At 37.7% G+C, this 24,829-nt stretch overlaps 1 protein-coding gene and 1 pseudogene across 2 annotated transcripts; one reads left to right on the top strand and one right to left on the bottom strand.

The window, feature by feature from the left end:
• Positions 1 to 1,921: 1,921 nt before the first annotated feature.
• On the bottom strand, positions 1,922 to 16,152 carry NIPA2 (NIPA magnesium transporter 2). 2 transcript variants are annotated; one of them, XM_065880533.1, is made up of 5 exons: positions 16,014 to 16,152; positions 14,560 to 14,616; positions 7,262 to 7,352; positions 5,911 to 6,071; positions 1,922 to 2,556 (listed from the first exon to the last, which is right to left on the bottom strand). In XM_065880533.1, the coding sequence occupies exons 1-5, from the start codon at positions 16,150 to 16,152 to the stop codon at positions 1,922 to 1,924; spliced, it is 1,083 nt and encodes a 360-aa protein (XP_065736605.1). The 2 variants fall into 2 exon arrangements, with proteins under 2 accessions (XP_065736605.1, XP_065736606.1); XM_065880534.1 differs by lacking the exon at positions 14,560 to 14,616.
• A 4,653-nt stretch (positions 16,153 to 20,805) lies between these two features.
• LOC136126002 (DNA-directed RNA polymerases I, II, and III subunit RPABC4 pseudogene) lies at positions 20,806 to 20,982 on the top strand (annotated as a pseudogene).
• Positions 20,983 to 24,829: the final 3,847 nt, after the last annotated feature.

The following is a 24,829-nucleotide window of genomic DNA, read 5'->3' on the forward strand; positions in this document are numbered from 1 at the left end:
GTTACCTGCAGCCTTGGGAGAAGGGACAAGATCATGACTGATTGATTGATAGTAAAGCTTCCATATGGCTTTAAAAACGTTAATACCAAAAAGTCCAGGTGCATCATCCATGGCACCAGATATAGTCTGTGAACTATTCTGTTGTACTGTTTAACCTTGAGTTCCATAAAACATAACTGTTCTTTACAAAGCTACCTAAAAATGTTGCTTTTGGTAATGTGAAATAATAACCCTGGGGCCAGCATTCTGCTGCAGATTAAGAGGTAGCAGCTGTGCTCACCCTGTAATGAAAGTATAGAATATGATGAAAACTTAAGTTTTTAATGAGTAAATTTAAATAATTTACACTACTGAGTTTTATAAGACTTAATAACCAAATAAAAATTTCAAGTGCTGTAAGATGTTAAATAATTAAGGATTTATTACTAATAACCTGTGCATTCTCAGTGAGGGCAATATCACACCCAAGGGAGTGAAAATTGGTTTTTAGCTATTATACAAAGCACAGATATAGATAGATACAGTACATAAACAAATATAGAGTTATATCTGTGGTGTTAAAATTACATGGAGAGAGGCAGTTAGAAAAAAATGTCTACAAAGGCCCCTTAGAGGGTCAATGATACAATACTGGGAAAATGGAATTTATTTCATGAAACTTGAAAACTGTCAGCTTTGCCCTGATAAAGCCAGTGAACAGTGAGGCTCCTGTGGTGGCTGCTTACACAGTGGGCCAAGCTGTGGGGCCTTGGGCAGGAGCAGCAGAATGGAAACAAGCCCAATCCAGATACTGACCCAAATTAGTTGTCAGTATTTTTGAGGTCAATCAATCAGTGACTGACAGGTTTTGAAGCTGCACAGAATTAATTATAGTACTCTACCTTTTTTGCATATTTTTGAAGTTTCCTGTAAACTTTTTTTATGGACATTTTTACAAAAACCAAAATATATAGTGGTCCAAACAAAGCGAAGTAAAATATGTGGTACAAGGAAACCATATTTTACAAATATCCTGTTTATTCTGAGCATTCAGACTTAGAAAAGAACTTCGTTTCAATTTGTCTTTTTATTTCAATATGAGCTAAATTTAAGAAATTACCCTAGTCTTCTGACTTCATTTCCCAGAGTTGTTAGAAGAGCTAAATGACAATATAACTCCTTATGAAAATATATGGAAAAGTACAAGAGCTGATGTAAAAATGGTAATCAACGTTCCAGGCATCAAGGGATTACTGAGTAACTGAAGAATAAAACCAGCCAGGCTGTAGTCCGACAAAGGGTACGCTGGTTTATTAACAAGGTGCCATCTAGGAAGGCCATCAGATGTTCGCGGTGACAACTCACTGCCTGAGAAGTATTTCAATGTGGTGATTTCCTACCTTTCTTGTTTTTGTTGTAAAAGAGTTCCCTTCATTTAATAACCTAGGAGTCTCTTAAATTAACATTTCAAAATTAAAATAATTCATCAAACAGGAGTCATTTTTACAGGTAAGGTAAATTACAGGATAAGGTATTGAGTTAATTTTGTTTTTTTAAATCAAAAAGCCTTAAAATGGTCAAGAATTGATAGAGTGGGCATGACAAATATACATTTCAGAGTTTCATCACCAATGAAAAAATAAAGCATTTTTATAGACTTAAAACTGTCATTAGTGCATTTAGATTTTGGTGAAGGAAAATTTAAAATACCTCTATAATAATACAATGTTAAAAGAAAGTGGCCATGTACTGAGGTCATTTTAGTGAGCTACCATCATTTAAATATAAGAAAAGTAATTTCTTGGTCCAGATTAGTGAAACCTTAAAAAAGATTGTCTCTAGAGAACATTATTTGAGAACAATGCTTTTTCAGACACATTCTGATACTCAAGTTCACTTTATAACACAATTATAGATTAACCTTTTAATTACATCTTTCTTATTAAAAAGCTGTCAGATTTCCATTTCTTCGGGAGATATTTTCAGCAGTGTGTTGTTCAATTCCACAGGTTAAGCTCTCTTCATTATTATTAAGAACTTCATACATATTACAGAGACTGCCATTCATTACTTTTTCATCTTTCCGAAAAGACACAGGCAGACTTGCGAGACTAAAGTTGACGTCTTTAAAGGCATGCAATAAGAATATTCCCACAATGATTGTAAGGAAGCCACTCAGAGTACCAATGACATCATCAACAGGCATATCTTGCCACTCCTTAAAAAGAATAGCTGAGCAAGTTAAAACCGATGTTGTGAAGAATACGTAATATATCGGAGTGACGATGGAAGTGTTGAATATGTCCAGGGCCCTGTTCAGGTAATTAATCTGTGTGCTCACACAGACTATAAGGCTCAGAAGCAGAACCCAGGCCAGGGGGTGTCGCAGCACAGGCTTTCCAGTAAACAGCTCTTTGATAGCAATGCCCAGGCCCTTAACGCAGGAGACTGAAAACGCTCCAATTACAGAGCAGATTGTGATATACACAAGAATGTTTGTCTGTCCATGGCGAGGTCCCACCACAAAGATTAGTATCAAGGACACAATGACCACAAGTGTCGCAAAGACCACAAAACCTGGAGGAGGCAAAGTCAAATATTTAAGTCCTCAATAGGAAGGAGAAAGAAGTGGCCTTAACATAAAAATCAGCTTTCTTTTGCTGCCCCAGCAAAAGCACATTCATAAAAAGTTAGTTAGAAGTACACACTGGAAGATTAAACTATGCTTCATATTCACAAATTATTATACATGTAACAAACATTTTTAAAGTAGCATCTTAGGCCTCATAATTATACAGATAGCCCTTGATCAACATGGGATTGAGCTACGTGGATCCAATTATATGTGGATTTTTTTTCTAATACATACTGCAGTCCTACACAATCTGAGGGCTGAATCTGTGGCTGTGGAACCTCAGGTGTGGAGGATGGACTATAAGTGGGTTTTCTCAGGTGCTCCTAACCCTTGTGTTGTTAAAGGGTCAAACTTACAGAAAACGGCCTCAGGCTGATTGACAGCTGTCTATCCTAGAATACTGTACTACTTCCCACCCACTGGGGTGCTCTAACTCCAAAGACAGAATCAGAAACTAGTGGAGAGAAATCATGAGATGACCTTGAATGCTCAACGATTTATAGATGCTAAACAACATTTGTCTAAAATGAGTAAATTTAAAAAATATTTAGGGACAACCACTGGGGTAGAAAACAAATCAGTAAGAGAACATGAAAATAACTGTCAGGGTTCAGGTTGGATATGGAGACTTGAACCCAGCATGATAATAGTAATGATTGTGTAGCACCATGGGCCAGGCACTTGTCTCAGCAATTTGCACCGATTAACTCATTCAACTGATAATTACCCTGCAGTACAGACGCAGTCACCTGCATTTTAAGATGAGGAAACAGACACAACAGTCATTTAACCTTTTTACTCCTCTAATTCTGTCTAGAAGGAAACTTCAAATTAGACAAATTACCATGCCCCCCAAATCAATAAAAACTACCATTAATTTCCTCAGACAGACAAAGATGAAATATGAGAGGAATCAAAGCAGTCAAAATCTGGAGAGAAAGTACTCTGAGGTTGCACCAACACCTCTGCTTGTTCCCTTAGGGCAAACACCAAACCTAGAGCAGGAGTGAGGATAGGCACGAAGGCCAGCAGAGAGTGGTAACCTGGGGCTTATGGATGTTTCAGCAGAGGAGGTAAAAAAGAAAAAATGGGAATTTTAGGCTAAGTAGCTGCGACAAAACAGGCCAAGATTCCAGAAAGGAGGGAACTGAAGAGGCGCACGCGAATTTTCTGTGTGGTGTCTGTGGGCACAGAGCTGTACACGCCTAGTCAAAGGGGCCAAGTGGACAGCCTGGTGAGGAGGCCAAAGGACTAAGCAGAGAGGCCCGCCTTGTCTTGGGCTGCCGAGACAAGACACTGGCAATCCACAGCTCGCCAAGCTGGAGAGTCCCAGCCTATCAGTTGGGAGCCAGAAGGGCTCTGACCAAGAATAATGGCAAAATGGAAAAAAACTAGCCCCAGCTTACAGGTTGAAGGTCATCTGCTTACTCTTATCTGCCTACCCAAAGAAATTTAAATTCTCTCTGAAGGAAGAAAACATCACTTAGAGCCTTTACACTTTTTAATATACTATGGCCAGCATTCAATTGAAACTGTCCAAAGACAAAACTAAATGACTGAAAACAAGAAAAAACAGACCATAGAAAGAGGCCCACAAATATTAAAGTTTTCGGATAAAGACTTTAAAATACCTAGGACTCTCCAGGGACCTGATGCACCATACCATGCATGTGGCTTACAATACTGTACTGTACATCTGGAAACTGGTGGGAGGGTGAATTTGTTATGTGTTTTTTGCCACAAAAAAAAAAAAAAGAAAAGGAATCAAAGTACAAAGCCAAGCTCTTGGAATTAAAAATACAATAGCAGAACTAAAAACTCAAAAGAAGGGTTGGAAGATTTGAGGAAATCTCCCAAAAGACAGTAAAAAGGCAAAATGGGGAAAAAATATGTAAGAAAATTGATGGTCTAGTTCAGGAGGTCCAATCAACAAGAAGAATAAGAAGAATTTCACAAAGAGAAGAGTATCAAAGAAGTATTTCAATTGCTTCTAGCGTAAGGCATGAATTTTTAAATTAAAAAAGACACATCAAGTACCTAACACAATGGATAAAAATTAACCCGCATCTAGGCACATTACTGGGAAATGTCAGACAATGAGGGCAAAGAGGACATCCCTACATGTTTCCAAAGATCAGTCTCATATAAAAGATAAAGAATCAGGAATTCCCAGGCGGTCCAGTGGTTAGGACTCCACGCTTTCACTGCCAAGGACCCAGGTCAGGTAACCAAAAAAAAAAAAAAAAATCAATTGTGTTTGATTTCTCAGCAGCAATACTGGAAGTGAGAAGATAATAAGGTCATGGTAGATTAAAGACATCTTGATATATGCAGGGTCTCAAAAAGTCTCTCTTGTGTGCCTCTCTTGTCTCCTACAAGAGTGGCTCCAGCAAAATGAGGGTGCAAACCCAGGATTTGGGAGATAAGAGATCCATGAAAAAACAAAAGTGAAAGGGATCCCCCAGGATGCTGGTGAAGGAACCCAGGATGTTGACTCTGCTAGTGGCCTCAAGACATCAGTCTAAATTGAGGCCAAACAAGGCTCTGAGAGAGAGTTCCATAAGAGATGACACTGCAGGAACACCAAATATGTCTGAAATTACTGAGAGTAGAATTAGATCACAGGGGAAAAATTTCAGAATGGACTGATAAATTTGTAGAAAACTAAGCAAATAAGATCATTATTAGTTCAGGAAAATCAGAAGTCACAAGAAAGGAAGGGAAAAGTAATCATAACGTACTGTATGTCCAAGCTGAGAATAAAAGTTATGTACTGACAATAATGTAAAACAAATCATTTAAACAAAACTAAATAGATACAACTGGTAATAGATATAATAATGCCTAAAGGCAAGGAAGTAGTAGCAATATAGCATGTTATTTAGAGCAGCAGCCCCCGACCCTTTTGGCACCAGAGGCTGGTTTTGTGGAAGACTGGTGGCGGGGGTGGGGGATGGTTCAGGCAGTAATGCGAGCGATGGGCGGCAGCAGGGGCAGGTGAAGCTTTGCTCCTTTGCTGCTCACCTCCTACCGGGCGGCCCAGTTCCTAACAGGCCTCGGCCCGGTACCAGTCCGCGCGGCCTGGGGGTTGGGGACCCCTGATTTAGAGATACCAAGTTAAAGAACAAAAGAAGCAAGGGCGGAGGGGCTGCCAGGGGAAGAAAATGACTGCAATTTCCCTGATAAGCCTTGTAGGACAACTGGCCTCTTCATATGCACATAAAATTTTGATTCAATAAAAACTATGTTGAAAAGTAAAATACAGTAAGACCAATAAAGCTTTTCTTTTTTTTTACCTGGATCTCCTAGCTTGTGAGACATTTCATTTAAAGTCTCAATCTCCTCTTCTTTTGGAGCATGAATAACCATAACTGTAGATCCCAGAATACTTAGCAAACATCCAATTTTTCCATGAAGGTTAAGTCTTTCATTTAGAAAGTATGAAGAAAGAATAGCACTAAAATGGGGAGAAGGTGGAGAATATTAAAATAATCAGCTACTTTTCTCATTTTTAAATATCAACACAACTCAGAATTTATATTACTGAACTCAAACTAAAACATTGTGAGCTTATAAAGATTCTGGCTTTCAGCCAAAGTAAAGAAAATGCAAATTCAATCATAAAATGAAAGTTTCTGGGAACCACCTGTTTCATCATACACTAAACCAGTATAGTTACCATCTTTCTACTGTAGTACATCAATGTGAAATTTATAATAAACAGAGCTATGGTACAAATGTATATTCTATTTAAGAATCTATGTCCAAACCAATGCTTAATATTTGCTCAACTTTAATTTATCCCTACTGGTTGATGCATCCTTTGTACATTTTCATTTAATTCTATGTAATTTGCCTATTATATTATCAAGTTTTAATAATTTATAACTAGTTTTATCAAAATCTTTAAAAAATATAAACCTATAAATATAATAATGGCATATATACAAAAATTAAGGATAAAAGACACATGCCATAATATATCTTTATTTATTATACATAATACATAACATCTTATATCTTTATATATTATGTATAATATATAGTATCTTGAAAATTATATAATTTGCATACTACATTGATTTATAAAGTACTATCTTTAAAAATAAAAATACCTATCAACCAACCAACTTTGGGAATAGTAGCCAAAATCCAGACTTCAATATGGGCTTAGCTGTTTGGGCTAATGATTAAAATAACACAAACAGGACAAGTCTTGTACTGCTCCTTCCAAACAAGGATCCTGGGCCAGTCTTCAACCATGCCCCAATCAATGATTTTCTGCAGAAGGTACAGAAATCTATTCATCACCAACCACCACCTACCAAAGTATACATGTATCAAATGATAAATATTGTAACAAGTGCAACTTGGAGTTTTAAAAAACTGAAATTAAAGTAGAACTAGTGCTGACTTTGAACACAAGCAAGACAAAGAATAAAATCATCTTCTCCCACAACTTGATAGCTTGCCTCCGCACAGAGGGTAACATTTCAAAAGCAAATTACTACGCAGCATAAAAAGTTCTCCACGTTGCTTAAACGTAAATTATTCGGACCATGTGTGGTTACATGGTACAGAAACCTTCACAGGCTGAAGGCTGAAACCCTAGCTGTTGTTTCTACATGTGATGAGTAGGGTCCTTACCTCACTAGGACACTGAGTGCCCCTAACGGAGTCACTAGGGTGGCTGGTGCAAAGGCATACGCAGCAAAGTTGGCCACCTCGCCAGCTCCCACTTGGAGACAGACAACAAGAGAAAACTCTCAGATAGGAACATAGCTAGTCAAAACGGAAATGCCTGCATTTTATTTACATTTATTTTTTAACATACTATTTCAATCATATCTAGTAATGTCTGTATTTTCTCCCATCTATTCACAAGGGTTCTCCTGTAAATTAGCAACATTAGAATAGAGTTCAAACCCATTAGAAACAATACAAATCTATAATTTCAATGGAAAACATCTAATTTAGGTTTATATAGGTGTTTTTTAAATTAAAAATTTTAATATTTACATCCTATGACAACAAACACAAATCAGCTAAAAATGATATGAAAGCACTTCTCCCAAGTCTTTTTCACTAGCTCTTCTCTTTTTTAAAACCCAACTCTTACATTCAAAAGGTATTCTTAGGTTCCTACTATGTGCCAGATGCTGTTCTAGCATCAGGAAATACATCAGGGAGCAAAATAAAGATACCACCCTCCTAAGAGTTACATTTTAGTGAGGGAAAACAGACAAAACATGTATGTCAAGTATTTAAGTGTGCTATGAAGAAAACAAAGCAAGGGAAAGGAATGGAGAGCTGGTGACAGGCAGGACATGGTGCCAGGCAAAGATGCTCTGATAGGTAATTTTGACCAATCTGATATGGAGTGAGGGATTTACCAGCAGCTATGGGTATGGGGAAGGGGGAGAGACATCCTAAGCAGGGAGAAGAACAAGTACAGAACTTTGACTCAAGACAATGTCTGGCATGTCTGAACAGCAAGGAAGCCAGGGTGGCTCCAGCAAAGCGAGCCAGGGGGAGAGAAGCCAGGGAGAGTCTCACAATGGATTTTAACTGAGCTGAAAAGCCACTGGGGAATTTTAGCAGGAGAGGGACATGTGATCTCATAAAACGATCACTCTTGGCTACTATTTTCAAAATGGTTATGCCAAATACCCTTTGTCTCTCACTCTCCCCAACATTTAGTATTGTCAGATTTTAAAGTTGGCTAATCTGTTAATGGGAAATGGGATTATTTTATTATGCTTTCAATTTGCATTTTCCCTTTTCATGTTTATTGGCCAAGTGAAATCTTTTGTGAATCCAAGTGAAGTAGCTGTTCAAGGTTTTTCCCTGTCTATTAAGCTATTTGTTTTCGCTTATTGATTCTAGGTAATTCTTTATATATTTTGAATACAAATCTTTTGTTGGTTAAAAGCCTTTTTTTTTAATACCATGACCTGCTTTTTTTTATTCTCTTAAACTCTTTTAATCAAAAAAGTTCTTGGGGGCTTCCCTGGTGGCACAGTGGTTAAGAATCCACCTGCCAATGCAGTGGACACGGGTTCGAGCCCTGGTCTGGGAAGATCCCACACGCCGTGAAGCAACTAAGCCCATGCGCCACAACTACTGAGCCTGCGCTCTAGAGCCCGTGTGCCACAACTACTGAAGCCCACGCACCACAACTACTGAAGCCCACGCGCCTAGAGCCCATGCTCCGCAACAAGAGAAACCACCATAATGAGAAGCCTGTGCACTGCAACGAAGAGTAGCCCCCGCTCACCGCAACCAGAGAAAAGCCTGCACACAGCAACAAAAACCCAACACAACCAAAAAATAAAATAATAAAATAAATTTATAAAAAAAAAAGAAAAGAAAAAAGATCTTGGGGCTTCCCTGGTGGCGCAGTGGTTAAGAATCCGCCTGCCAGTGCAGGGGACACAGGTTCAAAGCCCTGGTCCAGGAAGATTCCCCACACCATGGAGCAACTAAGCCCGTGCACCCTGACTACTGAGCTCGCGTGCCCCAACTACTCAGCCCACGTGCCACAACAACTGAAGCCCACTCGCCTAGAGCCTGTGCTCCACAAGAGAAGCCACCACAACGAGAAGCCTGTGCACCACAATGAACAGTAGCCCCCGCTCGCCGCAACTAGAGAAAGCCTGCGCACAGCAACGAAGACCCAACGCAGCCAAAAATAAATAAATTTATTTTTTAAAAAAAGTTCTTAATTTCAATGTCAAATTTTAAAATATCTTCCTTTATGGTTAGTGCTTCATACAACTTGTACAAGAAATCTGTCTCAAAATTCTTTATCCTCTAAATCCTTTAGTGTTCTGCTTTCACATTTAAGCTTATAAACCACCTGGAGTTGACCTTTATACAGAGTGAAGTAGGAACCCTATTTTCTTTTCCAGATGGATTGTTACAGCAATATTTACTGAAAAGTACACTTCCCTATTTCAATACCACCTCTGTCATAAATATACTGCCCATGGACCTATTCTATTGGCTCATGTATCTATCTTGTTATAATACCATCCTGACTTAATTAGTGTAACTTCATTAAGTCTTGATATCCAATAGAACAAGTCCTTTCACCTTTTCTTCTTAAAGAGTATCTTTGCTTTTCTTAGACTTCTGTATTTCCACACAAAATTTAAAATCAATTATCATGTACTACCTAACAACCTAATTTCAAATGGAATAGCAGTAATCCATATATGAGCATGTAGAGAAACGACAATTTTGCAATTACAACTATTATAATGATGAATCTTTCAATCCATGAAAATGACATATCCCTCTACTATTCGTCTCAGTAATGTTTTCATTTTCTCTGTGGGAATCTTTACCATCTTTTGTTAGATTTATAACTAATTCCTGTTTCTTAAAATTATATGCTGATGGTAACATTTTAACATTTCATTTTCTAATTGTTGCTGATATATAGAAATACAGCTAAGTTTTGTATACTAACTTTGTATCCAACAACCTTGCTAAATTTTAATTTTATAACTCATCTGTATGTTCTTTGGAATTCTTATACCCACAATCATATAATCAGCAAATAACAACAGTTTATATATTCCTTTCTAATCCTGTTTTCTCCCCTTGACTTTCTGCATTGGCTAGAAATTCCAGTAAAATATTGAAAAAGTGATGAGAGGTTATTTGCTTGTTCCCAGTTCCAAAAAGTTAAGTCTTCAATATTTCCCCATTTTTTGCGTTTACTGGGCAATTGTTGGTTTTGGCTTTCTTTTGTTAGCATTTTTTTTTTGGTTTTGGCTTTTATTTGTCTTAGAAATCCTATATCATATTAAGGAAATTCACTTAAATTATTAATTTGAAGTGGTTTCTCTATAGTCATGAATAGCTGACTTTTACTGAAATAATTTTTCTCCTTCAATTTAACATGGTAAATTACAGTGATTGGTTTTCCAATATTATGCCAACTTTGCATCAACAGAATAAATCTAACTTGTTCATGCTATAACATTTTGTTTGTAATTTTTACATATATGTTCGTGAATGAGACTAGACTTGATTTTTCCTTTCTTATCCTGTCCTAATCAGCTTTTGGCATTAGAATTACGCCAGCTTTTTAAGAAGAGTGAAGGAATATATACTGCTTTTTCTATTATTAGGAAATTTCTCAAGACTACAATTATTTCTTCCTTAAATGACTGAAAAATTTACCAATGAAACCATCTGGGCCCAAGGTTTAGTATATGCAAAGGTTTTTTTCTGGCTGCGTTTGGTCTTAGTTGTGGCATGCGGGATCTTTCATTGCGGTGCGTGGGCTCTCTAGTTGTGACGTGCAGGTTTTCTCTCTAGCTGTGGCATGTGGGTTCTATAGTCGTGGCACACAGGCTCCCTAGTTGAGGCGTGCAGGCTCAGTAGTTGAGGTGCACAGGCTTAGTTGCCCCGTGGCATGTGGGATCTTAGGTCCCTGACCAGGGATCAAACCCGCATCCCCTGCTTTGGAAGTTGGATTCTTTACCAGTGGACCACCAGGGAAGTCCCATATGCATAGGTTTTAAAATTATAGATTCAACTGTGTTAAGTTAGAGGAGTATTCCAGTTTTCTATTTCCTCATGAGTGTTGATAAATTTTATTTTTCAAGATATTCTGTCTACGTTTTTTAATCAACTGCAATAAATTTTTCGTAACATCCTGTTAATACCTATAAAACCCAAATTACATCACCTAGCTATTCTACCTTCTCCTTTTCTTGATCAGTTTCAAGGTTTATCAAGTTCATTATCCTGATCACAGACCCAAATGTTTGCTTTAATGCCCTGTTTTCTATTTAAATAATTTCAGCTTTTCTCTTTATTTCCTTCTACATTTTGGGGTTTATTCTGCCATTTTTTTTTCTATTTTCTTGAACTAGATGCCTCACCTTTCTCATTTTCAATTATATTTATTTGAAACCATAAATTTTACTCTAATTACTTCAGTTATATTCCACAAATTATGATATTCTGTACTTTGTATCAACATATTGAAGTATTTTCTAAATTAAACATATTTTTTAAATATTTTCTAATTTCCATTCTGACTTCTTTGAACCATGGGTTACATAAAGCTATTTCTAAGTTTCCACACAGGTTTTTCACGATATCTTTTTGTTACTATTTCTAATATAATGATCTGTGAAAAGTCTTCATCAAATCCTTTGAAAAATTAACGACTGGCTTTATGGTCCTGCAAACAGTGTATCTGCATCAATATTCCATATGCACTTGAAAAGAATGTAGATCTTAAGTTGCCGAGTTCAGTGACTTAAGTGTGTTAAATCTGCTGTTCAAATTTTCTATCACCTTAAGATTTTACTCTGCTTTCCCCATCAACTGCTCAGAGTGTTACATTAAAATCTCACTGTATGATTTTGGATTTGTCTATTTCTCCTTGCTATTCTGTCAACTGCTGCTTTGTATATAAGGCCATATTATTAAATAAAGTTAGAACTGTTAAACTTCCTAAGTTGAACCCTTTGTCTTAAGAAATCATCCTGTCTCTAGTATTGTTTTTTGCTTTGAATTATACTTTTTCTAATATCAATAACAGAAATCTCAACTTTTTTCAGGCATGTTTTCCCATCCTTCTCTTTCAGCCATTCTGTATCTCATGTTTTACAGTGCACCTTGTAAAAGGCATGTAGTTGTTTTTGTTTGTTATTTGTTTTTATAATTCCAGTAGAATAATCTTTGCCTTTTAACTGGGGCATTTTGTGTACAGTAGTTATTGATATATCTGGATTTAAATATACCACCCATTTTAAAAGATTTTCTTTTCAAAAGTTTAAAGAATAATGCAACACTTCAAATATTCAGAAAAACAGAATAAAATATAAATGACAGCTATATATCCACCACCCAGACTCCCCAAGTGGCATCACCTAACTGACCCTTATTAGTCCAGTTCACAAGTTCTCTCTTTCAACTGCCTGCTCTGGAGTCCGCGATTACCTCTAGGGCAGAAGTATCTCCAGCTTATCCTGAGCTCTATGCTTTTCCCTGATCTAGGCTAGCTAATTCTTCACTAACATGTTAGCTCTTTAACTTTTTTTTTTTTTCTTTAACGTTTTTAAGAGGATGCTTTTTTTTATATCCTGTCCAGACTTTTAACTTATTTTCAGCAAATCTTATTAGTTTTAGCTTCAAAACACATCCAGAATTCTACCACTTCTCACCATACTCACTGCTACTACTCTAGGTCCATGCCATCGCAACCTCTTACCTAATTATTTCAATAGCTTCTTACCTGGTTTCTCTGCTTTTGCACCTATGCAGTCTGTGCCTCAACACAGCAGCCTGAGAGTTCCTATTAAAACCTGAGTCCGATCAGGTTACCTCTTCACTCAAGCCTCCAATGACTCCCCATCAAACATAAAAGTCAAAGTCCTTTCTATAACCTACAAAGCCCCACCTGATCTAGGCCCTTGTTACTTCTCTAAACTTACCCCTACTGCTTCCCTGCACATCCACTTCCTTACTATTCTTGCCTCGTTAATGTTTCCTGAGGTTTTAGTAATCCAGTACTGTATAACAAAGCACCCCCAAAACTGGCAGCTTAAAACAACAAAAGCCATGTTTTCTGTTGGTCAAGACTTAACGGTTTCTCATAGTTTCTGTTGATCAGTAGGTACTTCCCACTCAGCGTTTTTCAAGAGGTTGCAGTCAAGATACGATCTGCAACCTGTACCTTGCTACAATCTGGAGGACCCAGTTCCAAGATAACTTACTCACATGACTGGTAAGTCAGTAACTGGTTATAGCCTGGGGACCTCTCCTCAGGCTGCCTGACTGTCCCCCAGCACAGTAGCTGGCTTCAGAATGACCAATACAATCATCAAGGCAAACCTTAACGCCTCTGATGACTCAGTCATATCATCAATTCCGTTGTATTCTTTGATCACACCAGGTCAGCACTAATTCAATGTGAGAGGGGATCATACAAAGATGTGACCACCAGGGGATGAGGGTCTTTGTGGGCTATCTTGGATTCTGCCTACCACACTTTAAAAGGCCAGGCGTGGTCCTGCCTCGTGGCCTTCATATTTATTACTTCCTCCTGCTTAAAATGTTCTTCCCCCAAATATCTATATGGCCAGCTTCCTCAATTCCTTTATGTCTTTTACTCAAATATTATCTTTCCAGGGAGGGCTGCCCTGGCCCCCTAACTAAAATCTAAACCTATCCATCCTTCACTTTATTACATCCCTTCCCTACTTTACTCCTAGCAAGTGTTAACATTTATCACTAATACACATTTTATCTTGTTTATTTTGTTGTCCATGTAGAATGTAAAGTCTCATGTGGTTAAGAATTTTTTTGTTTGTGTATTGTTTGCTATATCTCCAGCACCTAGAACAACTGGCATACAAAAACCGATCAAGAAATATTTGCTGAATGAATAGTCAAATCAGTCTCTTTCTTATTTCAACTGCCCTTAAACTTAGAAAAAAGTTTACATAATTTAATCTTGAATACTTTGAAGGCTTAGTGTCTTAAGGATCACTTTTTCCATGTACCCTTTAAAAGGTAATCATCAATATAAGCATGGACAGTCTTCTCAAATGCGTATCTCATTTCCCATTTAGAATGAAAATTAATGGAGGGACAGGAATTAAAAACAGGATGTGTTCTATCATCTTTCACTTTCAAAATTACCTTTTTAAACGGAGCATAATTTTTAAAAATACATATATATATATCAGACATGTTTTAATCAAGTAAATGTCTTCTCATTCAAATTAAATAAGCTATTAAACTGCAAAATGACTTTTACAGGCTTAAATTTTACATATTTTGTGTTTTGTTCATTTACAAAAACAGAATTTATTTAAAGTTTTAAAACTGCTGGTAATATGAGGCTGTAATAGTATATGTAAATATTTCAATATACAGCTATAATATTTTCTTGAAATGTCCTCTATACATACTTGATAGCAGTCCAGCCCACCACAACCATTCTTTAAGATATGCATGGCCACCTTGACCTGTGAATGAAAACATATTTCACATCTTTGGAAGAGTGCCAGACTTTAATAAATTTATCACAACTATTAATAATGACAGATTTTAAAATATCATTTGCTAATTATTACTACATTGAATAAAGGTTTCATCATGATTACATACGGGATTTCTTAGATAATATTTTTATGATTATCTTAGAAAAGGGGATGTGAGAATCATGTGAATGTGAGTGCCGTATATTCAGTTCATACTTCATTCTTTTGCTTTGTGAACTCAGTTTCAATAAATAAAGAAACTGAACCAATAAGAAGTAGCCCAACTTCAAATGAATCAGATAGTGGACAAGCCACTTAGGTGTGGGTGAGCCCCACTTATGAGGTAGTAACCTTGGAGAAAGGGGTCCTATATTGACCAGACATAAAAAGACTGAGCACTGCTCACAGTGTGGGGCTTCCAGGATGCTCATGCTGCCTTTTTACTTGACTTTCCTCCAGTCTAAACTAATAAGATCCGAAAGCAATCAGTATTTAAGCCGTTGTTCAAAAGAAAAAGCCAAAGTGAATGAACCCCTTGACAAGCGTATCCACACGGGCAATGAGTACCTGCCTTAGGAATGAGGATACACTTGTTCAAGCAGCATATGCCAATACTTTCTCCTCTCTGCACTAAACCTAATAGAGGCCATTGTTTTAAGAGAGTTTAATTAGGTTTGGCCATAGAGATGGCACAGAAAAGAAGGTGGTAACATTTTTTACTGCCAAAGCAGGTTTTCCTATGAGGTCAGAACTGGGGCAGAGGCTGAATGACAGAACATGACCAGAATGCAGAATAATTCTGAGAGCTGTTATGATGCACCAGACGAAGTCAGGGGGGTTCAATCACACTGGGCATCCCCCAGGGTCTCGTGACTTGTCAGTAATTTCTGGGGATCAACCTACACCACCCATCAGAATTTCACACAACTGAGTACACTTCAACCTTAGGAAGCCCTCTCTTTCCTTCCTGCCAATTGGAGATCATCAGAAAAAATGTCTAAGGAAAAATTAAACTTTTACTATCATAGACAAAAGATCCTAGCCTTCAATAGGATTCTGATTCTATCCACATACCCTCATTTCCTTCTCTGCAGTCATATCAAAATTTAAAGGAAAGGCTGGATGCTAACTGGGCATTGGTCCCTACTCCCACTTTGATAATAATTCCAAGAGCGAGTAGTTAACTTATTTTGACATCTTCTTACTTTTTATTTTTCTCATTACAAAAATGATTCTCTATAAACATTTACAACTCTTGCACAGTTCAAAGTTTTAAATATAGTCACTAGGAATGAAGATATGGTCTTCTACAGTCAAAGAACCCAAGTACATAAGCATACACTGATGTCATTTCAAAGTCACATAGGGCATAAATAACCTACCTGCTCTCATGGAGCCTTTTCTGGCAAGTCGCAGAAGGCCTTTTTTTTTCAAAATGAAACTCCCTCCAATGAAAATGCTGGAGCTCATAGCCAATCCCAGACCAATATAAAAGTCATATTTTCCACGGCCCTGGCTCATTTCGTTTGTTACTTTAAAAATTCCTGTGAATCACATTGATCAAGAACAGAGAAACTGCTGGTGCTGGAGGCAGGATGATGCAGTCTTCAAATCTAAATGATGCAAAAGAAAATGAGATTTTTCACAGAATGACAGGATGCACGGCCACATACAATTCAAAATTTTACTTTCTCTTTTCATAAAATAATAACATTTCTATTGGTACTATTAACTAACATCAATATATTTACCATTTGTATTTAGCACTAATCTAATTATATTTCTTCCAATTATGGCAAAAGATGGGATCTTGATATAAAACCATACTTAAAAACTGAACTCACAGGGACTTCCCTAGCGGTTCAGTGGTTAAGACTCTAAACTTCCACTGCAGGGGGAGAGGGTTTGATCCCTGGTTGGGGAATTAAGATCCCACATGCCATGCGGTGTGACCAAAAAAAAAACAAAACAAAAACTGAACTAATAGAAACAGAGAGCTCCCAGAGTTAGGGGGTAGGGGGTAGGAATGAAGGTGGTTAAAAGGTACAACCTTCCAGTTACAAGATAAATTAGTCATGGGGATGTAATGTACAGCACAGTAACACAGTTAATAATACCGTATTGTATATTCGAACGTGGCTAAGGCAGTAGATCTTAAAAGTTCTCATCACAAGAAAAAAAATGTGTAACTCTTGTGTGGTAATGAATGTTAACCAAACTTAATGTGGTAATCATTTTGTAATATATACATTATGTGGTACACCTTAAACTAATACAGTGTTACATATCAGCTATAACAATAAAACTGGGGAAAAAATTAAAAATAAAACCACATTTAAATTGATTTTATAAACTCTGGTTTCGTATTTTTAAAATGTTTCCAGTCTTAGCTGGATAGTCCATAGTAACAAAACTTTGCTTTTAAGACAAAACCTTCTAGGGACTTCCCTGCCAGTCCAGTGGTTATGACTCTGTGCTCCCACTGCAGGGGGTACAGGTTCAATCCCTGGTCGGGGAACTAAGATCCTGCATGCAGCGCAGCGTGGCCAAAAGTTAAATAAATTAAATAAATAAATACATATTTTAAAAGTTAGTTTCACCAAAAAAGAAAAAGAAAAAAACTTCTACAGAATGAAAATCAGGCATAAAAACATACAAATCTAGTCTACAAATACATTTACCAATTTCACAAATGTGTCCTTTTTGAATAATCTATACAGAGAAACAAAAAATTTTCTCACTCATATATTTTCTTCTTAGAAATCTATGTAGACATAAGCATTTGGTAATTTATTTCTTATTTAGCCTATTTGGGGGTGTGTAAGGAGAAGGCAGGTGTCACATTATTTTGTGAGCAGAGGATGATGGGATGATGATTCTAACAGACAGATGTTTGCCAGGGTGTATGTATAGTACTGGTGGACTTTTTAGAGAACATGAGGGCCATGGGACCTAGAGGACTTGAGTCATAAGGCCAGAAAGGATGCAGTGGCATACCAAAGACTGCAATTTTTTTTCCAAATAGCCAAAACTCAGAACTCTGCTGACAAACAAACTAAAGCAAAGTGTAGAAAGTGGAGGTAAACACATTTACTTAGCTGCAAGATTTATGATTGGTTATAAATAACTGCCAGTCCAACTTTCTGGTATGTCCTGAGATTTTTAGTCCCACAATTTAACAACTGAATCCCAGAACGAATCTGCAACTCAGTCAGGATCCTTAGTCATTAACCCTCACTAACCAGCCAAATGTTTCCATTCTTCAGGTTATGGGACTCAGGCTTTTCATAAAAGGAACTTAACTTCCTATCTACCTAGCCCCTCAATTACCTTATCCATCCACTCAAACAGCTTTTACTGAACATATGCTATGTGCACTAAGCATTATGATAAGCTCTCTGGATAAAATGGTAATAGCTTTTAGACTTCAATGGGGAGACAGACAAGCGACAGATTATAACAGGGGATTGGGGGATAAAAGAAATAGGTGAGGGAGATTAAGGGGTACAAACTTCCAGTTACAAAATAAATGAATCACCGGGATGAAATGTACACTATGGGGAATACAGTCAATAACAATGTAATATCTTTGCATGGTGATAGATGGTAACTAGGCTTATTATGGTGATCTTTTCTGTAACATAGAGAAATATCAAATCACTATGTTGTACACTCAGAACTAACATAGTGTTACAGGTTAATTATACTTCAAAACAAACAAACAAAACTTTTGACACTAAACTTCCAGGTATGAAAAAACATCTTAAAAACGGTACTTACTGTAATTGAATACCAAAGATTTGACAATATACTTAAAGGAATGAAGCTCTCTGCAAATATGCTATAGTTTTTCAAATCTGGTGGCTTAGTTTGAATCAATTCCTTTACTTCTACTTCTTATCAATAAGTAAAAGTACAAAAATGAAAGATAAATTTCAAATCTATAATTAAACTGCTCTATCACCAAAAGAAAAAAAAATTATAACAAAAATAAGTGCTTACAGGTTCCCACCACACCGTGAACAACTGGTTTATCCATGTTTACGGCCCAGTCACCCTCAGCAGAATGCCAGCTCCTGGGCTCCTGCACGAGTCACCTTTTTTTATCCTGTGTACTCAGCTATCTGGCAGTCTCATGTCTCAATACATGTTTGGAATCATATAATTGGTCCTAAAAAATAAAGTTGGCTATTCATGAGTGGTCATTAGTAGACAGAAAACCACTGCATCACTCATATCAGCATCCTAAAATGTAACCACTATTTTATAGACTATAAACTGAAGAACTGTAAAAAGTTGTCAAAGTATACTGGGAAGTCATAGTACCACATACAAGTGAACATGCAAAGATAATAGTAATAACGGCTGGAAAATGGGAGTAAAGAAACCTGGCTACCAAACACGTCAGCCCACTTGGCAGGTATATCCTTCTAATGAGCAAGAGTCACCTAACTTTAATGAACCCTCTTCCTTCAACCGTTACGTTCATGGAACAATGTTCGTAATTATCATACAAGTTCTACTGAGGAAGTAACTACTTAAATCTTCAAAAATCTCCCTTTTGAAGGTCTGAACAGAACAAGCCAAACTATAGTCTGAATGTTCTGGAATCAATAAGATGGAACTTTGTTATCTCCAAGGATGATACCCAGAAACAAGTCAGGTTTATCTGTAATTCCAATCCCAATATAATGATAGCCTCACAAATACAAATTCAGACTTTAATTATATAAACCTGACCTTCAAATGCCAAATGTGTAACTACTAATTTACTAATATTTACTAACACTTAATGTTAAATTTCACTAAATGCAAGTTAGTGGTGTAAGGTCTAAAATTAAGACCCAATATATTGTGCTGCCTTGACACCTGGTAAAGCTGGGATGACCTGACCACAAGTTCCTGCCCTCCCCGACTCTGCTTTCATGGCTAGGTCCCAAAGCCAAACAACTCTACTTATCATGGGGACCAGGCACATTTCCTGCTTATCCTTGAGTAGTGGGCTTCACTGCCTTGACAGACTGCAGAATTATTAAAACCAGCTAATCACATCCTCCTGCAGGAGCCAAGGGGCCCCTCAACCTCTTGCACTACAAAGCCTGCCTCCACAGTCCCTGGTTCTTTCTCTGCAGCCCCCGTGTGGTCCTGTGTGGTATGCAGTGTCCTCCTCCTCGATGAGTAAAAGTGACTAATAAACTGCTGTCTAATAAACTGCTCTCACATGTCCAGTGTCAAAGGGAGGGAATCCGCACCCTACCCCCAACCAACAAAGTGAAGAAGAGGTGATTAAACCAATACCTTATAATGTAATCTTACTCATTTTATCCAAAGATCACTGAAAGTTCACTATTCTTAACTTTACTATGTCTACATATAAATTTTTTCCACTTGTTACATAAAGTTGCATGATGCTACTTAAAATCTTTTTCCCTCTTTTTTTTTTTATTGCTATTGACTTACTGTGGAAAACTTCAAACACACAAAAGTAGAGAGAAGGCCTTTTTTGAGCAGTTGGGTCAATCATTTATTATGCATGTGGCTTTGGAGAGCTGTACCCCTCGTGCCCACTTCATTTCCCAACACAGGATCATGGCTCCCTTGAGACAAGTCATCAGTGCCCAGCCACACTACAGCCCTCCCATCCTCCTTTCCACTACTTACAGGCTGCTCTTCACTCCAGGCCAGGTCACACTTCAAGCTATGCTACAAAGACTTCTCCAGTAGCTATAGCTCACAGGCATTTTCTCTCCTTTGCACTCATTTTATTTACAGACAGCTTCATAAAATTTGTTTCTTAATTACTGTTCTATGTTCAAAGATAAATTCTAAGTTTCTTAAAGACAATGACTGGTTCTTTGTAGTGGTTTCTCCACAAAAGGCACTCATTTATAGTGGCAAATACGATTTATAAGCTTTTCTAGAATTAAGGTTATTTGTTGTGCTTGTTCGTTCACTTACTGAACTACAATGATGTGTATGTGGGTGGGGAAGGGTGCCAAGTAACATAAAAGTTACATGCCATCAAGTTATAAAGCAGCCTTCAGCCACTAAACGAAGTAAATGAATCATCTCATTTCACTTACAGTTTGAAAACAGGACGTCCGTGGATACAGCGGCAAGTCGGAATCTGCTTGGAAGTGCAGAGAAGTTCCTCTGCACTAGGTGGGGACAACAATGGACACCCAGAAGGACGTTCAACCCCCAAAGCAGCAGCCAGTGATATATACCTGTGGAGAATGTCACACAGAAAATGAAATAAAATTACGGGATCCAATCTGAGGCAGAGAATGTGGATACAGAATAATGTACAAGAAAAGGACTAAAAGATGGGTGGTTTTTGATGCTCGGTGAAACATGAAATTCTGAGGACTATCTTCATTTGTATTTGGATTTGCTGTTAATGTTGTTGTATAGCTTTTGATTAGTGTACTTCATGAATACAACTATATATACATAATTTCATTTTAAAAACCATATTGTATTTAGAGATCTATTAATAGTTTATATAAAGATATTACGTTTTGTTCAATTAAAAAAAAAAAAGGAAAGAAAATAGGACATCAGTGTGAATGTCCTGAAAGGAATAGTTGCTTCACTATTCGCTGACCTGGTAATGTTCTATTCCTACTCTGTGTAACTGAAGGTCAATCATAGCCAAGAGAGCCTGAAACAGAGATTATTTTTTATTTCTTAAGGATTAGCTATGAGGCAGGGCCAGGTTTAAAGACAGCTAAAAAAGAAAGCTTGCTAAGTTTCACTTCATCTAGGTTCCCAAACCAGATATGATGAGCTCCAGGTGGTAACCTGCCCATGTTACCTCTTAAAGGGACTCAGGTGGCAGGTCCCAATCCCCTACCCCTGGCTGTTACTGTTTATTTATATGTGGCCATCTGTTCAAGAAACATACACTGAGTAGCTACAATGTGCCAGGCATTGGAGTTATAAAGATGACCAGAAGTTTCTGTCCTTAAGAATTCCACAGCTAAGGGAGAATTCTGAAAATAAACTATTCAAATTTTAAACACACTCAGACTCTTAGAATTTTCAGCTTGTTCTTTCTAAACTTTAATACACTTAATTTTCACAACTGATTTCACCAATATCTATGAATACTTATACTGTTAACTTCCATTAAATGCAATTATGTCAAAAATGAAATTAATATAGCTCAAAGAAAATAATTATGAAATTGGTCTACCTCCTTCTAAAACGTGGAGAACACATAATTTAAGGAACAGGAAGACATGGACTAGCATTCTAACACCTATACAAAAGGCCTAAATTAAGATTTGTCTTGGGAGTTAGAGTTCCAAAACAAAGTTCCCTGGTGGTCCAGTGGTTAGGACTTGGTGCTCTCCCTGCCATGGCCCTGTGTTCAATACCTGGCAGGGGAAAGACCCCACAAGCCACACAGCACGGCCAAAAAAAAAAAAAAAAAAAAAAAAAAAACCCAAAAAATTTTGCTTTGCAAAATGACTTATCATCAATCACCAAAGTTAGCTAACTTTAAAAATTATACTAACTGAAGTACATTTACAGCTTTAAACTTGTCACAGCACTCCTGACATTTCATTTTCGAAAAAGCCTGAAAAGAAATGTGATAAGAGCCTCATGATGAGAAAACAGGCACAGAGATGTTAAGTAACTTCTCATGCAGTTGGTGGGTAGGAGACCCAGGACTAGAATCCAGGTCTCCTCAGCCTTTTGCCTTTCCCACTGGAGTCTCCTTTTAGTCCCCGAGCTGGAATACAAGCAAGGGGCAGCTCAAACCAGGCTCTCAGTGTAGGTCACTGTCTTCACACCCAATCTGCCTCTCCTTATGTTCTGACTGCAGCTCCACCATTTTCATTACCCAAATTGCATACAAGGGCCAAGGATGCCAGATGGATTCTACCTTTGAAATGTGGCCTGGCATCTCCATGTCTCTTCTGACCCTAATCCAGTTTAAAAACATCATGCTACCACACTGCTCCATAAAACACATCTCTGTCATCTCATTCTCCTGCTTACAAACTTAGAATGGCTACCCAACTATTTACAGAAAGAATTCCAAATTTTGTAAGCCAGTAACTAAGACCTTTCACCATTTGCTCCAAACCTGTCTTTTCAATCTTTAACTTCCCGATACTGTATTTCACATACCCTGGTTCCACCCTAAGCCAACATACTGCTGCCATTCTTACCTATTCCTTTCACTCCTCTATAACTTTATTACATTATCCCTTTCATCTTTAAGGACTGCTTCAAAAAGCACCTCCACAATGAAGTCCTGCTTGAATTCCATAAGCCAATCTTTTCTGAATTCCCTAGCCTTTAATCTGAACCTCTCTTTGGACACTTTTCTAGCCCTTATTATGATTACTAATGTACATGACTCATAACCCCCTATGGACAAGTGGTATGCTTATCTCATTTACTCAATCAAAAAATATTTACATGAATACACACTATGTTCTAGGAACAGGGATACAGCAGTGAATACAACAGACCAAAACCCTGCCCTCATGGAGTTTACCTTCTGTTGGTAAATAAGGACACAATATTGGAAGGCGGTGAATGCCATGGTGAAAAGTAAAGCACGTTAAAGGCATTGGGGAGTTGGGTTGGGGGGCTTCTATTTTAACTAAGTTGGTTAGGAGGTCTAGTACAGAAGGTAACACTGAGTAAAGGCTTGAAAGAGATAGTAAAAGGACAAAGCAGAGAAAGAAGTGCAAAGGCACTGAGGCATGAGCAAGTATGCAGTTTTCTAGGAAAAGAAAGGCCACTGTGGCTGACACTAACTGAACCAGAGTAGGTGGGATACCACAGCAGAGTATTTTTATACAATGGAAATTTCCTGAAAACTAGTGTAATTGTTTTTTATTATTATGTCTCCCTAATAGTAATAGCTACCACTTATTGAACGCCTACAGAGGCACTGCCCCTGGTGACTGAAACACATTAATTCTAATCTACACAAGAATGAGAATAAGGTATCATTACCCCCACCTTGCAGGTAAAGAAACCAAACCTCTCTGAGGTTAAATCACATGTGGAGGATCACACAGAAAGTTAAACAGCCTGAACTGGAACCTAAGTGTCCACTGGACTCAACTTCTATATAGACTGCCCACATCATAATAAAACCTTAAGAGTTCTCAGTCTTTACTTCTACTTGGTTTCCACTGCTTTAATTTTTTCCAACCTCTCATTTGGCTATTTCTAATAGTAGTAGTTATAAATACTACAGAACCTAAATTTCCAACCCTATTTCCAACATTAGTTATAAATTAAAACTTTAACTTACATGTACGTTTAATATGGTCTCTCTTATGAAAACAAGGCTGGAAGAGGTTAGAGATGACTTATTCACTCTCATTTCCTCGTAAATAATACCCTTTATTCTCATTTAAAGTTTTAAGCCCTGGCAGAGTAGCTCCAGCCTGGAACGAAGAAAATACAGAAATAGGCAAAAGGAATGAATAGTTACTGAACACTTTTAAAATTTGACTACTACCCTCCATACTCGTTTTACTTACCAACTAACATAATACCAACTCAACCGATCGTAACATACTGCTTCAACGGACAGCTTACTGGTATGAAACAAAGATCTCTATTCCCTCACGTTCACTGACAGTACTTTAACAAAAAATAAAAGTACTAACTGGACTCGCGGTATATAGAGAATTTCTAAAAACAGAACTAAAGCACGGTCTATAGTAAATGAAATGAAAAATCTAGTAAAGAGATTCAAGACACAAACACAAAACCAAAGGTATACTGAGTTTTGTTCAGCTGTATGGAGAGGGAGAGAGGAATCTGAGTTTATAAAAGTTAGGAAATTAAACAAGCCATGTTCAAACCGTTACAGCGACATCTAAGGCTTGTTCAACTGTCAGTTAATATCTCCGCAGTAGCTGAAACAATCTTCCAACTCACAACAATAGGAAACTATCTTAATGAACTTAATGAACACGTGCCCCAGACAGGGCCAGGCCGGTTTCCGTGGTGATTTACTGGCAATCCAACGCACGGTGGTATTCCTCGATGCAGGTTACGGGGGAAACCCCATCTCAGACCACGCGCGCTCGGGGTCCCCAGGGAAAAGAAAGGCGCCCCTGAAGAGTCCTTCCCGACCCAAGATGGGCAGGCTTGCCCCCAGCCCCTTCGCGCTTGCCTGAAAGGAAGAAAGTGGCGACCTCACCGCCGGTGGCCG

This window comes from Phocoena phocoena, chromosome 7 (genome assembly GCF_963924675.1).
Source record: "Phocoena phocoena chromosome 7, mPhoPho1.1, whole genome shotgun sequence".
NCBI classification, from domain to species: domain Eukaryota; kingdom Metazoa; phylum Chordata; class Mammalia; order Artiodactyla; family Phocoenidae; genus Phocoena; species Phocoena phocoena.